Genomic DNA, 17,554 nt, shown 5'->3' with positions numbered 1-17,554 from the left:
AAGCATCATCACCCTCACTTACCGGGTAAGACTCTCTATTTTTATCATCGCTCTTACCGGGTAAGATTTTTGGCCCTTGTCATGTTCATCCGGTGAGAAAAATTACCCGGTAAGTACTTACCGGATAAACATTTAGTAAACAACCTCTGACAAAAGATTTAGGAAATAAAAAGAATTACAAACAAATTTTGTCTTGGCTTTCTTTACATTTCAATTTCTTTTATTTTACGAAAATATTTATTTTTATCAAATAAATATAAAATACTATTTTATACTTCAATTTCTATAATTGAATTTTCTTTTATGATGAAAAATATCTCAAATATGCTTGGTTTTATAAAGCCAATTTTAAAAAATTTAAGTTGTTTATCCATCAACAAATTTTAAAATGTAAATAGGTTTCATGCCAGCTTATGTACATCTCGACTAATTTTATGGGACCTGAAATTGACAGTAAATCAAAATCTCAAATGACCTTGATGAATGTTTTATGATATTTATAATTTATATTAAGTTAATCTCTATACGGTAATTTTTCATGACGACTTGAAATGGGTCACGATATTTACCCTAGGCCTCTTGTTTGCCATTCACCTCCGCTCTTTGCCATCGTCATCGACTTTGCCTCCCCTCTGCAACGTCTCCTCCCCTGTATTGTTCCCAAAATATGAACTCTACTTTGTTGATCTCAAAAGTGACGAAATACACCGATAACTGCCTCCTGGAACCTATGGAACCAATGATGATACAATGAAAGTGGTGGATCCAGAAACGTTTTTGGTTGGATACGCACTTGGGGTGTAAAATAACTTTTGATATTGAGTAATTCATCCAAACCAAACGGTTTCGAGTAATTCGTTTTCGGTTTAAATTGTTTAGTTAACCAAATAAAGATAACTTATTGGTTCAATTTTCGATTAACTTTTTACTGTTTCAGTTAAGCCGAGACATTATACCACTATTTATAAATTTTTCTATTTTGTTTAAACTTAAATCAAATAAACATATTACACATAATACAAAATTCGACTGATTCATAATGGATCTACCAAACAAATAAAGCTCTCAAAACCATTTTATTTATATTGTAGTGGCACAGGACACCAAGACATTTGATGCTCTTGAGTCGGTTCTGTACCCTCTCCATAATCGTAACTGACATGTTGCTGCTGCTGCAATTCTTCTTATTGTCTCCTCCCTCGCCACCGCTCCATTCCTACCATCCCTATCCCCTACTCATAAATCCACCCACTGCCTTCCAATCCTTTTCCCTACAACCTGTTTGATAAAATTCCTCAACCAACCTCTAACTCTAACCCTGCTGGGTTCCTGTAGGTAAGCTTCTAATTTCATCCTTTTTTTGCTGGTTTAACTTCCTACTTTTGGTTTGTGTTTCATGGGTTTTCTCCTTTGTTGCCATTTATGTGTTTCATTCTCATGGCTGATACTATTTGAGACAGAAATAACCTTTGCTTGCTCTGCTTTCTAGAATCACAACCTGTGGCTGCAAGCATTCCCATAAATTCACACATTATCCTTACGTAGATTAGATGCTGCCCATCAATATACATCATCAAGATTTTACTGCATAATCTTTGATACATGGTGGAACAAGTTTCAACCATTTTGGTTTCAAATTTCTTTTGCAAAGTGGACTTCAATAGTTGAAAGGTGTAGCTGGAACATGTGCAACTACAACTATATCACTTAATGATCAACGGATTCTTGAGATAATTGGTACTTAATTTATATTTATTTTTGTTGATCAGAGCAAAAGATGGACCAAAAAACATGGATTCGGATGAAAAAATCATTGGAGAAATCGATTCCTATGAATGATGAAGCTGAAATTTCTGTAAAAGGAAATGAAGAAGAGGTAGATTGAGAATATCTTGTCTTCATGATGGGTGAAATGGTAGTGGTGATGTTGGAAATTTTAGGTTCATGATCAATAGTCTATTTCTTGACAGTATCATCTTCATTTGCTCGTCTGAAATGGACCAAATAGGAAATATGGTTTCTAGTAATTCCTCATCTAAAGATTAGATTCCATTTAGACTTTTAAGGGTCTTTTTTTGCACATTAGATTCCTTGTGTTTCCTTGCCATCACACCTTTAGAAGTTGGTCTGCTGAGCTTGTTTTACTTGTGTCACACAGAAGTTTCCCTACGAAAAAAAAGCAGCTTTAGAGGAAACAGTAAAAAACCTCCATGAACAGGTAGCTTGTCTTCTGTGCGAGTGTAATGTTAAAGATAAACTAATGGCGGAACATGTGAAAACAGCACAAAAAGCCAACACAGGTGACTTCAATTGTACTTGATTTGTATTATTACTAGTGTTTCTACTAGTATTCTTGCTTTTTAGGTCTCATTTTAGATGGGTTTTTATGGGATTTTTTTTTAATTATTTTTAGGCAGGGAAAAGGCGGAAGCAGAAGTGGTTAAATGGAAACGAGAACTAGAAGGTATGTTACAGCAGAAAGTGGCTGCAAACGAGAGGTTGGTTCGCTTAAATGCTGCATTAAAGAATTGCAGGCAGCAGTTGAGTTCTTCAAAAGTAGAGCATGATCGAAGGGTAAATATTGAGAGGGAACATAAGAGATTAGAGTCGAAATACACAGAAGCAAGGAAAAAACTTGCAAATCTAACAGTTGAGAATGCCCGGCTTACTAAAGCCCTTGTTAAGAAAGAGGAAATAATAGAAGATGTAAATAATCAAATGTCTGAAGCAACTGCAGAGTTCAATGCACTAATTTCGAGACTGGATTTCACTGAAAGAGGAAACGACGTTTTGAAATATGAGTATCGTGTTCTTGAGAGAGAGCTCAAGATGAGAAACCGTCGTGCTGACGTGGCAAAGAGGCAACATCAAGAAAGTGCAAAGAATGTGGCAAAGCTAGAAGCTGAACGCCAGAAGCTGCGATTGTTAGTGAGGAGGCGGATCCCGGGGCATGCAAAGACGAAGCCGAGCAACCATCCTAAAGCCGTCGATAAAAGAAAGAGTGTGATGATAAAGCGATTATGTGAGGTGGAAGAAGAGAACAAGATTCTCAAAGAAAGTGAATCTAAGAGAGAGAAGGAAATCCGCCTTTTGAAAGCAGAACTTACTCGGAAGAGGTGTGGTGAACAGAATATTGGTATAGCAATGCAACATGAAATGATTAGAAATTCGGGTGTGAACCTAAATGAGAAGGAGAAAGAAGAATTAGTTTCTGTTGATGCACATTCTTCAGACAAAGATAATCTTGATATGGCGGGAAAGAAACTAGTTCCACAATCACTAGATGACGCCTTCAATTCATCTGAGAAAGACTACGATTGGCTTCAGCATGTTCTGTTAGAGACTTTGGAGCATACCCATGATTCAAAAAGAAGCTTTGATGAAGTGTTGGAAGACATCAGAATAGCTTTTCAACATAGATATCATGCAAGCTTGATAGAACAGAGACGAGGACCGATCAACAAGTTGGATGAGGTGAACGATGTGCACAAAGATCTGGAGGCAAAGCTTTTGGAATCAGAAAACAGAATTGTCGATCTGAAAACTGAACTTAAACGCCTGAAAGAATCGAAGAGGATGACCGAGGATCACTTTGAAAATCTGAAATTAATTAATGTTGATCTTGATCATCAACTTTTTGCTGCCAAGCTTCAAATAAAAGAAGCTCTTCGGAAGGTATCTTTTCTAGAAATGGAATTGGAGGATAGAAGTCATCACTTTGAAGGACTGGAAGCAGCATGTCTCGAGCTACAACTCCAACTAGCCAGGTACCTCTTTTCCCCCTATTCTAATGCCTGTAGGAATTCGAAAATTTGCCTGATTTTTAGATATGTTATGCACAGTGTTTCCCATAAGGATGTGGTATCAGAAGATTTTGAGCAAGAAGGGAAGTCGCTTCAGACTGTAAGTATTATTTTATCATGCTGTAATCAACCGTAATTAGAGTTGCACCTGGAAACCATCCTTCTCATAATAATACCAACTTGTGACACCCTCATCTTTTAAATCAGTCGTATATATATAGATTAGCTCAGATATGTGGCTTTTGTATATATAATCTTTTTGGAATCATTATATACAGGTTATAAAAATGGCAAAGCTCTATGACTTTACGAATAGGTTATGCCGAAATTTTGCTAGAAAATACAACCTAAAGATGAGGGTATCACAAGGTGGACAACTATACAAGTGCACAGATCAACCCACATAGCACTTTGAAGCTGTAAACAAATTCATGCTAAGAGATGCTTAATCAAGATGAATTTGCAGGGATTGCAGATTACAGCGGAGATGACTAATAACAAAAAATCGAGCCAGCATACTTCTTTGCGTGATCGTATGGCTGCAGATGATGGCATTGACACGGAGGATCTTCTAAACTCCTCCATGATCAAAGAAATCATAACCACTAAAGAAACAAAAGAACCAACCATCCCACGTCACAACACTTGCAATACCTCATATGGAGTTAAAAATGTCATACCTCGGGCTTTGTCTGTTGTACCAAGTAAGCAGCGCCGTAAAGGTATCGAGTTGCTGAGGAAGCTTCTGTATAGAAGGAAGAGGGGAGGCAACAAGAAGAAGCTGCTTACATTTGCTACAAATCGTGCAGATTTAATAAGAAACAAAGATGGGATTTGAGGTTAGTGTTGTGAATAATTTTGTGCATCTTGGATTGTTGTTTCTAAATGATAGTCTTGATTCCAAGTTTTGCCATAGAGATTGATAGCTTCTGCTCATGTCTTTTTATAAAAAAACTATTAGCATTTGTACAAAATGAGATTCAAACCTGTGATCTTGTACAAACATCAGCAAATCAAAACGATAATTTCTACCTGATATTGAGATCTTCATTTTTACCCAGAATTTTGTGGGAATTTAGGGGGCTTTTCTCCTATTTTCAATGCAGCTTGCTTCATTTCAAGTAGTGCATCTTCAAAACATTTAGCTAATTTTTCTGGTTGAGGAATGAGATCTTTAGCCACAAGGATTTGCATTTCAGCCTTTCCTGCATAACTCATCATATGCATAGTAATTGCCTGCATGCACAAACACACCACCACCATTCATTATGAATTCACTCATATACCGAATTTTAGAAATTCTTACATGTGCTAAGCTCGAAGACGTGGTTCTGATGTAGGTAACCGGTATGCCTGCAATCATGACCTCTTCTTGCGGGCCAACCACATTTGAAATCGTGAAACTAGTGTTGCATATGATCCTGTAATTAAGCAAGCTTGCAAACTGGAAACCAAAATCGTTGGTTAGCGCAGCCCCACACACACACACACACACATATATATATATATAACAAAAGAGTTTCACCTTTGCTCCAAAACATTTCATCACAAAGTAGCCGATTTTGTATGATAGAAAAGGCTCTAAAGACAGCTTCTTCCTATCGATCATCTTCTTGGCTCTCTTTAAATACTCAAGAGGATCGGAGCCATTTGTATGGTAGTAAATTGGTAAGAGCATCATACCAAATTTGTTTCCCCACCTTGATCCAGATTTTTTCTTCATTAATTCTGTGATTTCCTGCTCCCATATCCAGTAAGTTTGTTAAGTTTGCGTTGGACATGTAGAGAAAGTGCAAGTGTAATTAAATAACCTGGATTCCTTGTGATGGTCTTAGATTAACAATGGCTGCACCAGTCATTTGAGTTCCTTGTTGAGGAGCTACAAGAGATGGTAAGTTATAACTTAGTTATGAAACATATATTTGAAGGGATCGATGAATAGAGAAATGAAGCGTTTATTTACGTTTCCGCGAATGGATTTCCAGATATCTTGATAGTCCAGATGATATTACAGCAAAAAGGACGTCATTAATCGTCTGCAATTCAGTACACGAGAAAAAGGGCTGATCAGAATTGTAAATAGGACTTGATCCTGTTAGATAATCTCAAGTATGCAAATGGCACTTGATCATTTTTACGCATGTCAAAGAACTAAGATCGCAAATTTTGTTTTGGGTGTCTGTTTACCAAATCATATTACTTACCGGATGCATATGGCAATCACCAAAAATCTTATCCGGTAAGTGAGGGTGACGACTTTTATCATAGTTAGTACTTACCGGGTAAATTGTTGAATAAGATACTCTTTTGGTGGACAAAAGATCTTGCTCGGTAAGTAGGTGATAGTGTTGAATTTTGTGTAAGCACTTACCCGAGTAAATGTTTGGTAAATGGCTCCAAAGTCTCCAAAAACCCAACAGACTATCATGTTTTGGGTAATTAATTTATTAAAACAAATAAATCCTTAAACTTACTAAAACCTAGAAAAACCAAAAACATTTTTTTTAACGAGTAAATATTTTGACTTATAAAACGAAAGCAATCTATTATTTTTCAATCTATGTATCTAAATCAATACTAAGGTATACTTATAAGATCATAACAAACACTTGCGATTGTCATTTGAATCTGAAAAATAAACAATGGTTAATAGAAATGGCGTACTTTTTGTTTTATTTGTTTGTTGTACTTTTCTATTGATTTGTTCATACATGGAAAAAGAGAGGCTAAATTTCTTTCGTTTATAAATGCAAGGATTTATTCGTTCAAAATTTTTTTAGGGATCTAATTGTTCAAAATATGAAAGTTCGATGAGTTTTTCTCAATTTTAGTAAGTTTAAGGATTTATTTGTCCGATCTCATAAAGTTTAAGGGTTTATTCTTCAAAAAAAATAGTTTAGGGTGTATTTGGTGTCTAGACTTGATAAGAGAGAACAAAACATGACAAAAGAGAATAGTTGTTCAACATTTGGTAAGATAGAACTAGTAAAATAACCAAAAACATAAAAATAAAAAGTTTATCTACTTTCCGGTCTTTATTTTACTTCTTTTCTACATTTTATTATTATTAATATATAATAAATTACATAAATTAATAAAAATATAGATACCGTATAAAAATAATATTTTGAGAATCGTAAAATGAAAGTTTAAAAAACATAAAATAAAATTTAAAAACTTAAAAAATGTAAAAATGAGACATATTTGATGTTTAGAAGATAATTAAGTTTTATTTTGAAGTTATATTGATAAAATATATATCTGCTCCACCTTGTTCCACCCTGTTTTATGGGGTAGGGGTGGAACAAGTCTGCTCCACTTTGTTCCACTTTGTTCCACTTTGTTCATGTTTGTTTCACATAAAAGTCTTGGCAAACTTGGAACAAGATCTCTGATTTATTCTGTCATGTCTTGTCCAGTGTACCAAACGCACCCTTAGGGACTTTATCAATTAAAATGTGATAGTTTGTTGGGTGTATTTTGAGCTTTTCCTAATTTTTTCTGTTATAACTATAACACCACAGTTTCAGGGTCTATTTCTAACGTAGGTAAATGTCGAACTTAAATGGTTAAGTGGGGAAAATACGAGTCCAAGAGCTTAAAGTGGCAACACTTAATAAGGATAAAAAAAAAAAAAAAGGTATGTAATTCTTCGATCTTAATTCGTTTTAAGACTAGGGTTTGTTTTAACTTTATGATGATTAAGCATCGATCAATAGTGAATTCATGGTCAACACGAAGCCAATAAACCATCAAACGAGACGAACTAGATTGTCCCGACATCGTTTTCACAAATTCAAATTTTAAACTCACGTAGTATAATCAATTCCAATTAGGTGTTCATTCGTAAATGCCTTTATTCGAGGGTAACAAAAAACGTTGGAAACGCTCTAATGGCTTAAATGAAGTCCCCTTCCATTTAAAGCCAACACCTAAACACTTATATTAATTAAATGCAAACCCTACGTATTCTTTAAAACATCTGGTCAAATTTATAAATAGACGACACATAATCTTATGGTCCTCAGATATGAACATCTGCTTCAACACATAGATTTATTACTGGAATGTGACAATACATCTTTCATGATTTTTTTTCCACAAAAAGTAGAGCTGCAAACTATTAGAATCATAATGAATATAAAAGTTTATTATAGTAATATTGGAAATGATAGATTTCTAAAATAAGAAAATAAAATAAAAATAGCAAAAGTATGGTATTATTATTTGCATTATGAAAATCAATAATTGATGACCAAATCTACTTCAACTATTTGCATTATAAAAATTAAATTATGACATTTATTGTGTTCAACAAATTATGATCGTAAAGGCGTCCAAATTTGGTAGGTTGATTCATATTGAATAATAAGAGACAATATTGACCGTGCAAACACTTATTAATGTCCAATTTTAGTTTTTTTTTTAAAATTAATTATACCACTATTAAGGGTATTTGGGATTGCTTATTTGAAACAACTCATGCTTTTTTACAAAAGTATTTCTCAACTTATTATAAGTTAGAAATGTTTAACTTCTTCAAAAACTTTTTATTACCGGTTTGACACCGGTATAAATTGTTTATCCAAACACTCAAAAATGCTTATTACCGATGTCATATTAAAATAAGTCAATAAGTTATTTTTATAAGCAATCACAAACATCTCCTAAGTTTTATTAAGATTTTTAATTTAATAAGCTGAAAGTAATATGATGATTAAAAAAACAAAAGTGGGTTCTTAATACTATAGAAATGTATCTCAAGTTTTATGTAACTGATACAAGTTTTAGTTATTAAGGTATGTTTTATTATTATATATTAGAAAAGTGTTCATGTAATGTAATGAGATATATCTTGATTTTAATGTTTTGTTTTATTTTCTTATATTTGATGATATTATGATGCAATTTTATGTGTTTTGGAAAGACGATAATACTTTTTATTTTTAAATAAAATATAAATTTAAAGGAAAAAAATATGGATGTTAATATTAATTAATTATTAATTTTTTTAATCTGTAATTTAATTTTTTTATTATAGTTTAATTTAGATTTATTAGCGAAGTAAATTTATTTTTGATTTAATAATATAATATTTACAAAGATAATAATCAAGTATTCTGTTAGAGCATATCCAATAGCTTCTCCAAATTGGAAAAATGAGAATTTTGAGTCTATATTTTACTAAAATAGAATCTTCAAAATGGGGAAAATGATGATTTTGAGTCTATATTTTGTTAAAACAGCTTTCCCAAAACTATCTCCAAAATGGAGAAAGTAGGAGAGAGACGAGTTTTTTCTCCAAATACGGAGATCACCCTAACAATTATTATCAAGTGAGAATACCAATAGAAAACTTTGAAAATAAATATTTAGATAGATAAAAAATATTTTAATAGATTAATGAAATATTTTAATAGATTAATTAATATTGGATTCTACAAATGGAGAATCTATTGAAGATGAATGTAATATTTTTTTAAAGATTTTGACTTTTAATTCTCTATTTTAAAGAAATTTTAAAGAATCTGTTGGAGATGCATTTAGAACTCAATGATTATTCTAATTATATTTTAGATTTTTTATATCTAAAATGAGAATATTCTGTATTTGATTATGTTTAACTGCAGTTAATTACACAAATTCAAATAATAAACTATAGTACATTATACTTACACACAATTTACTTATAATATTAAATTTTAAGTAATATACATTAACAGTAATATTTATTTATTTGAAGAGTAAAATTAAAAATTAGACAATGATGAGTCTAGGTTTTAATAATTATATATATCAAGTAGAGCCATAGAAAAGCGAGTTTATTAAACTCAGAATGCAAACTTTAAACGACATATGAATAGGGGTTTTTTATCCCCATCCCCTTCTTTTTTTTTTTGGGGAGTGTTAATGGCACCCCCTTTGATGTCAGAATCAGGTCATTCAAGCATTGAGAATGTAAGAAACATGTATTGATGTTGATGTGTGTGAGGAAAAAATTCATGTATAGGAATGCATTAAACAATGTATAGGGGTGCATTTAGCCCACCTTTTTTTTTTCTCTCATTTTTTCTATACCCCCACCTATATGATATATTAAAATTTATTTATTTTGTTTTTCAATTTTAACCTTTAATATTTTTAGTTTTAACCCTTCAATTTTTTAAATACTTTTCTATTATATCCTTTACTTTTTTTATCTATACTATAATTAGATATATTAATTAACTATATGTTATTATTAATTAATAAAGTATTAAAAATATGTATTTTTTAAATTATATATTTGTATATGATTTTTTTCAATATTTATACTTTATATCTTTATAAAAATTTATTATATTTATTTACTTATTTATTTTTATTTTATACCTTTATGAAATTTATATAATTACATTTTCTTAATTAAATAAAGCGATGTTCAATATTGGGTTCATTTTGAAGGTATTGATGAGACGATTACGATGATGTAACTTATTAAAATAAAAAAAAACATTTTTAACGGATTTTAGTTAATATACAATTATGTATGTTAATGTGACGAGGGTATGCAACGAAAAATGAAAAAAAGTAATGTATATGAAGCAAATTAAATAAATAAATGTAAAGGTATAAAATGTAAGTATTAAAAATAATTTATGTAGTTATGGTATTCAATAATATGATTAACCAAAAATATTCAATGCTGAGCTCGTTTGAAGGTATTCACAAGACGATTATAATAATGTAACTTGTTAGAATAAAAACGTATTTTGTTAACATATTTTATTTAATATATAATTATATATGTTAATGTGATAAGAACGTAAAATGAAAATGAAAAATAAAAAGTTAGGGATATACTAAAAAATTAAATAATTAACTACAAAAATATATAGTGTAAGTATTAAAAATATTTTTTCAGTTATATATATGATAGATAATAATATAATTAAATCCAAAAATATTCAATATTGTGTTCATTTCAAATGTATTGAAAATACGATTATAATAATATAATTAAATCAAATAATGTTTATTAGTGGGTTCATTTCGAAGAGATTGACGAGACAATTATAATGGTCTAATTTGTTAAAATAAAAAGTATATTAAAAAATAAGTACATAAGATGAACAAGATGAATAAATGGTATGAGAATGCTTCCTGAGAGGTTAATTTCGTTGTTAAATCTAATTTTAGTTAATATAAAATTATGTTTTTCAATGTGATAATGGTGTAAAACGAAAATTGAAAAAAATAAATTATGTACTATAAATTAAATAAATACCTATAAAAGTATAAAGTGTAAATATTAATAATATTTTTGTATAATATATATATATATATATATATATATATATAATTAAGTAAAAAATTATTCAATATTGGACTCATTTCGAAGGTATTAACGAGATGATTATAATGATGTAACTTGTTAAAATAAAAATGTATTTTTTAAATATGTTTTAATTGATATATAATTATGTATGTTAATTTGATAAAGATATAAAATAAAAAATTAAAAAAAAAGATATAAAGTGAATTAATTAATTAATTATAGAAATATAAAATGTAAATTTAAAATTAAAATTTAAAAAAATTCGGTGAGCATGTGAAGGAGGGGTGAGTATGTGAGGTGTGAGTGAGAGAAAGATGTGAGGAGGAGGAGGGGTGGGGATATCAACCCCTATGGATATTGATATTGATGTGTATTTGTTTATTATAACATATTTTATATATATATATATATATATATATTATATATGAACCTTCTAATATCAAGTTTGACTTTACATATGCAGTTACATCTATAAAACAACATACAAAAACTGATTTTTATGGATTTTTAACGGATTTGTGTCATATATATCAGAACCAATTAAGAGGTCATTTACTAAAAACTTATTTGATAAGTGCTTAACATAAAATTTTTCTAATCGAATGAATATGAGAAAGGCCAAGAATCTTACCTGGTAAAAACGATGAGAATGATGAAGAGTCTTACCTGATAAGTGAGAATGACGACTCTTATCCAGATAAACGCTTACCTAGTAAATTATTGCATTCGATATACTTTGATGTACTAAAATCTTAAGTATCTAAAATTATTATAGTGTTGATTGCTATTTGGTTAAACATCCCCTAATGTAATGAATGGTTAAAATAACAGAATTAACTAAAAAGATAACGAAAATTGAAACTTACAGTGTTAATGCCAGAGCTCTTAACCGTTTTCATATCATCAAGGCTAAACTTGGCAGTCGCCAGTTTCCTCGGCCAGAGCTCCACGCCTGCTCCGCCTCTCACCGCCGTCTCCCTATCCCGGACCCACAGGCTCCTCATGAAAAACTCCAACATATAAATCAAAGTAAACCACATCATTTTCAACAACTTCCAGAATCTTTCTACCCCACTCTCCCTATGGTTGCTTCTAGAAGTAGACAGTGGTTTGATCGTCGGCATCTTATCGCCGTCGCCGACTTTTCTACACATAGTCAACATTAACGACAGAAGAGAAACTCCGTCACCGAGAGCGTGATGGAGACGGATCACGACACACTTGTGTGGCGGTAAGATGTGTATCTCCCAAAGTGGCTTATCTGTGCTCAACGGACACGAGACTGTCAGGTCGGCGATGTAGTCATTGACTATCGTCTCGTCATCGTGATCACCGAGTGCGTCAGGGAGACAGATGATGTGGCGGTCGATTTCAAGCTCGACTTTTTTCCAGCGCTCACGACCGTGATTATCCTTGACCAAAAGGCTGGTGAATCTAGGGTGCTTGATAAGGAGAGAATCAGAGATTACCGATCGTGCGACTTCGATTCCAACCGGACGATCCAGTCCAAGAACGCAGTTGATGATTTGATCCGTTGCCGGCTGTACGAACAAGCGACCGGCCGGTGTTAGTGGTTCGTCTTTCTCTATAACCATGGCGTTGATGCAGAGCCGCAGAGGCAGTGGAATCGTACCAATTGTTCAGAACTCCAGACATTTAAATACGATTTTAGAGGCTTTCATTGTGTCCCTTTTACACATGGGAAAATTCAAACAAATCTGTTAGTTGCATTTGGTAGGTTATCATTATATATCGATTGTGGAAAAAATTATTATTATTTTTAAATAAATTAATTATAATATTCATCTTTGACTACGTTTGATGACCTTTGACTTTTAAAAAGGTCGAGTTATTGGGTATCGTTAGACCAACGACATTAATTTGTTTACATAAAAAGGTTTATAACCAGCAAACTGTTCAGCCAGTCCAAATCGTTACGTTTAAAGAGCATTATGTAAAAGACAAATTAGGCGTAAACAACATATTAAATGGTTGGCTTAAAAGGAGCTTAATCCTCAACTATATAATTAATAATTCTTATATATATAAACTCAAACATTTATGTGTTCGTTAAATGATGTTTTCTTATTTAATGAATGGAAATGCTATATAGCGTTGTGTGTTCAGAAGATGGTTGCATGTTAGGTGTTGTTCTTAAATGTCTTTAATTGGATTTTGGTTATGTGTATGTTGTACTTTTTAATTTCTTTGACATTTAACCATAGTAATGCACTTTAGATTGATTAAGTTACTAGAAGAATCATCTGTCCAACCTTAAAAGGTTAAAACTGTACATAAGAAACAATGTCAAAGGCTGAAGCATTGAGCTGAAACATAGATAAAACAAAGACGTCGGAGACTGAAACATGGCTAAAATAGGAAGCTGCAAACTGGAAGAGAAGCAGACAGAGTAAAGAAAGAAAAAAACAGAATCTTGGATATTATTGAACAGATTTTTAAATGAATAATGAAACTTTGCATACTTCTTAAAGATATTTTGTTTGAGGAAGGAGAAAAAAAGATGTAGGAACAAGGAAAAGAAGAGGGGCAATATATGTTAAATTGTATGTCTCCTTCTATATATCATTTGCCAAGGTCCCATAGTTGGAGGACTCCACCTCATTTAGTGAATTCAACTGTGTGAATGTAGAGTTAGAGTCTACATGCATACACACACATATGCATGTATGCACAGACGAAGCCAGTAATTTAGTTGAGGTGAGCTTAATGTAAATATGTAATTATTTAAATATTATGCAAACAAACAAGTATATTATATTGATGAAATGATTGTATAAAAAATACATGTAAAAGTGAAAGCTTGACGTTTACAAGCTTGATGAATCACAACCACATATGAAAGAAACCCATATAAAGAACTAACTACAAACCAAGATTTGCATATTCAGAATTGGAACCACAGTCCACAAGCTGAAATCAATAACAAGCCATTGAGCATAAAGCAGTAAATCTTTTTGGTTGGTATAGCTGGTCTAAATTGTATTGCTTYTATGCAGGTTTCTCCACTGACTAAGAGTAACTCGGACGATTTAGGCGATTGCAGCTYACCTGGAAAGCCAATAGCCCAAAGGTACGACTTTAGATGCCTGCACATTATAACCCTCCAACATATAGTATTTTCTTGTGCCACTGTGTGCTTGTATCTTTTAAAGTAATCCTGGATTGAGTTTGGTTTGACATTATAGTTTAATTTCTCAGATTCAACCTTTACCAACACTTTAGAAATCCTAAAATGTACTTACGAGAAAGTTTCGTTAAATCTCGAAACTTATCGATTAAGCATTTATTCATTAACGCACCTACGGTTCCTTATCATAAGAATATCTAAGCCCATAAATGGGTTGTTACAACATAGCTCTCATTTATTGAAACCATGTTCTGAAAATGTTAACCCCCTAGATTCAGATACCTAATGCAATCCTCATCATTTGTTAAGCCTTGCTAACATTAATGCAATGGTATGCCTCCTTTCATGATGACATATGTGGGGAGTTTAGTTTATATATGAGAATATTGGGCAAACAAGAAGCATAAGTATAGTGGGGTCTTCAGATTGTTGGATGGATGTGTATCAAGGCTGTGGAAGACCACAAGAGAGTGAATATGTTTAATTTTCTTTTTGGAACAGGAGTATCAAGCATCCTTTTGGCCTGTATTTTTATATTTCCTMTATGTAGATGTCTCCTTTGTTTGTAACATGTCGAATCTGACAAACTTTCTAACTTACCATTTATTTAGCATCGTCATTGTTAAAAATTATTGATCGGTATTGAATTAAATCCATAAGATTCATTYTGTTATCATTGAAGGGTATTTCAAACATTGGCTAATAGTAAAGCATTCTTATTAGACTACGGGGCTGTTTATTAAACACTTACTTGGTAAGTGTTTAAYGCATAAATTTCCTGGACGAACATGAGAAGGGTGAAGAATCTTACCGGATAAGAGCGATGAGAATAATGRAGAGTCTTACCCGGTAAGTGAGGATGGTGACTCTTACCCAGATAAGCGCTTACCCAGTAAATTGTTGGATTTGATATGTTTTGATGTACTAAAATTTTACGCGTCCAAATAAATTATAGGGTTAACTCCTATTGGTAAGCGCTTACCGGGTAAGCATTTGGGTAGACGTCCMYTACWTCTYAAATCAATTGTTGCAATTTTCATAAGCCAAAAAACTATTTCCTCCGTCTCGTAAAAAACTTGTAGTACCAATCAATAACAACGAAATAAATGAATCTTATGGACCCAAATCAATACTGAAGTTTATTTGTTATAATGATGACAAACAAATACATTATTGTAACAAGAAACCTTTTCAAAAAAGAAAGTGTTATGATTCTCAAAGACAGCTAGGAAAAGGTATTGTTAAATTGTTCATGGAAGTATGTCTTTGGAAGAAGTGTTATGTGCCTGCTACACAATGAATGCATATGTTATAAAGCATATGATAAAACTATTTCATGCATAGAGAATAAGTACCTTTTTGAAAAGTGGAGTGGCTCCAATGCTGCACATGGAATGCTGAAGTTTAAATAAGGTATAATTGTTCTCCTACCATGCCTAGCATTGCTGTAACAAAACTTAAATCGCATCAACTTGCTTGCAATCCTGCCTATAAGTTTTCACCATTTTAATTAAAGAAAAAAAAATTCCATATTTGACATCGGCAAGTAAGATGAGTGATTGAAGGGGACAATTATTTTAATTACTTGCCTTCTGCTTGTTTGGTTTACTTGTTAAGTGCATCATTCTCTTGTGTTTTTCTGTTGTTCTATTTGTATAGGTTAGTTTTTGTTGAATACTATATAATCTTTGTTATTTTAATTAACTTTTTGCTTGGAACAATTGCAAAAATTATAATAACAGCAACCATTTTTTATAATGTTACTTCACAAAATAAAAACACTTTGTTATATAATTAAATAATTACTTATGAATAAACAAACAAATCACAACCAGAAGATGTTATTTCCTTTGTACATCAATTTTGCTATTGAGATGTGAAAATTTGTTGTACATGGAATTAAGAAATATATTCCATTTTGTTAAGGAGGTCTGTCTTTGTTGATCATGAGTTGTATTAAGTGAAAATCATTAGTTGGTCTAGTGGTGGCAAGGGCACTTGGCTTCCTAGGAGGTCTAGTGTTCGAATCCCACCCTAGTTCAAACAAATCTGTTAGTTGCATTTGGTAGGTTATTATTATATATCGATTGTGGAAAAAATTATTATTATTTTTAAATAATTAATTATAATATTCATCTTTGACTACGTTTGATGACCTTTGACTTTTAGAAAGGTCGAGTTATTGGGTATCGTTAGAACAACGACATTAATTTGTTTGCATAAAAAGGTTTATAACCAGCAAACTGTTCAGCCAGTCCAAACCGTTACGTTTAAAGAGCATTATGTAAAAGACAATTTAGACGTAAACAACATGTTAAATGGTTGGCTTAAAAGGAGCTTAATCCTCAACTATATAATTAATAATTCTTATATATATAAACTCAAACATTTATGTGTTCGTTTAATGATGTTTTCTTATTTAATGAATGGAAATGCTATATAGCGTTAGGGTTCTGGTTAAAAGGGAAGTCATGGTAAGAAGAGTTCTATACTCTTGGATTAATCTTCTAATGAAATGTACTGAGATGTACCGGATCAATTCTCTTCTAAAATACAATTAATAAACAGATACGAGATTAAAAATATCAAATATTCAGATTTTTTTTACGTTTCTCAGTATAACTTTCTAACTTTCTTTATCATGTTATCTTCGTTGATCGTATATATTCTAAGGTTGTCATAAAAAGTAATGGTCAATGAATGGTCAATATTGATTGGTACTCGAGTATCATTATACTCGACTCGAACTCGAAACCTAATCTCGAAGCTCGAACTCGACTCGAAAACTCGCGAGTAGTCAAAATCGAAGCTCAACTCGAACTCGATTCAAGCTCGAACTCGAACTCGAATCAAATTCGAACTCGAGCTCGAATCAAGCTCGAACTCGAGCTCGAACTAGAACTCGAATCAAGCTCGAACTCGAACATAAACGAACATGCCTAAATTATAACTTAGGTTCGACCTCTTGGGCCGACCTTAGACTGGAGCCCCTCCAAAGTGCAATGGAGGTCGCCAACCTAGGCCATGGGTCATCTTGACCACCCATTGACCCCGTCCAGCGGTCCAGGTAAGTACCTTCTCCCTTCCCCCACCTTCTCCTTTTAAACCCATCTCTCCACCTTTCAATTCTTCACTCATTACTGATGTGAGATCAAAAATTACACTTATTCATTCACTTTCAGAAGCTAAATAAATACAAATTATATATTAAAATTATATACAAATTATAATTTAAACTAAATAAATACAAACTATATATTAAAATTAATACATAATATTATAAAA

The 17,554-nt window shown here is 32.0% G+C and overlaps 2 protein-coding genes and 1 non-coding gene across 9 annotated transcripts; 1 reads left to right on the top strand and 2 right to left on the bottom strand.

The window, feature by feature from the left end:
- The first annotated feature begins 1,136 nt into the window (after positions 1–1,136).
- Positions 1,137–4,867, top strand: LOC112517459 (filament-like plant protein 7). 7 transcript variants are annotated; one of them, XM_025124893.1, is made up of 7 exons: positions 1,137–1,335; positions 1,490–1,671; positions 1,770–1,876; positions 2,159–2,300; positions 2,414–3,767; positions 3,828–3,903; positions 4,270–4,866. In XM_025124893.1, the coding sequence occupies exons 3-7, from the start codon at positions 1,778–1,780 to the stop codon at positions 4,639–4,641; spliced, it is 2,043 nt and encodes a 680-aa protein (XP_024980661.1). In that variant the 5' UTR covers positions 1,137–1,335; positions 1,490–1,671; positions 1,770–1,777; the 3' UTR covers positions 4,642–4,866. The 7 variants fall into 7 exon arrangements, with proteins under 7 accessions (XP_024980661.1, XP_024980662.1, XP_024980660.1 ...); XM_025124894.1 differs by lacking the exon at positions 1,490–1,671 and having other exon boundaries at positions 1,142–1,335; positions 4,279–4,867; XM_025124892.1 differs by lacking the exon at positions 1,490–1,671 and having other exon boundaries at positions 1,143–1,335.
- LOC112517461 (O-acyltransferase WSD1-like) lies at positions 4,828–12,716 on the bottom strand. The gene is made up of 6 exons (XM_025124900.1): positions 11,988–12,716; positions 5,767–5,839; positions 5,615–5,682; positions 5,329–5,541; positions 5,110–5,247; positions 4,828–5,039 (listed from the first exon to the last, which is right to left on the bottom strand). Exons 1-6 carry the CDS (start codon positions 12,714–12,716, stop codon positions 4,857–4,859), a joined length of 1,404 nt encoding a protein of 467 aa, XP_024980668.1. The 3' UTR covers positions 4,828–4,856.
- Positions 12,717–17,181: 4,465 nt separating this feature from the next.
- On the bottom strand, positions 17,182–17,344 carry LOC112517514. Its single transcript, XR_003069709.1, has one exon. It is a non-coding gene; the product is annotated as a U1 spliceosomal RNA (small nuclear RNA).
- Positions 17,345–17,554: the final 210 nt, after the last annotated feature.

The sequence above is a fragment of the Cynara cardunculus genome, assembly GCF_001531365.2.
Source record: "Cynara cardunculus var. scolymus isolate 2C chromosome LG 8, CcrdV1, whole genome shotgun sequence".
NCBI classification, from domain to species: domain Eukaryota; kingdom Viridiplantae; phylum Streptophyta; class Magnoliopsida; order Asterales; family Asteraceae; genus Cynara; species Cynara cardunculus.
Note: the sequence above shows the minus strand (reverse complement) of the source record. Positions and strands in the feature narration are given on the sequence as shown.

Coding starts and splice junctions, on each gene's coding strand:
- LOC112517459 (XM_025124893.1), top strand. CDS start 1,778: ATGGACCAAAAAACATGGATTCGGATGAAAAAATCATTGGAGAAATCG. Junction 1,877..2,158: donor TAAAAGGAAATGAAGAAGAG/GTAGATTGAGAA, acceptor TGTGTCACACAG/AAGTTTCCCTACGAAAAAAA. Junction 3,904..4,269: donor AAGGGAAGTCGCTTCAGACT/GTAAGTATTATT, acceptor ATGAATTTGCAG/GGATTGCAGATTACAGCGGA.
- LOC112517461 (XM_025124900.1), bottom strand. CDS start 12,716: ATGGTTATAGAGAAAGACGAACCACTAACACCGGCCGGTCGCTTGTTC. Junction 5,840..11,987: donor AGAGCTCTGGCATTAACACT/GTAAGTTTCAAT, acceptor ACTGAATTGCAG/ACGATTAATGACGTCCTTTT. Junction 5,248..5,328: donor TGAAATGTTTTGGAGCAAAG/GTGAAACTCTTT, acceptor TTTGGTTTCCAG/TTTGCAAGCTTGCTTAATTA.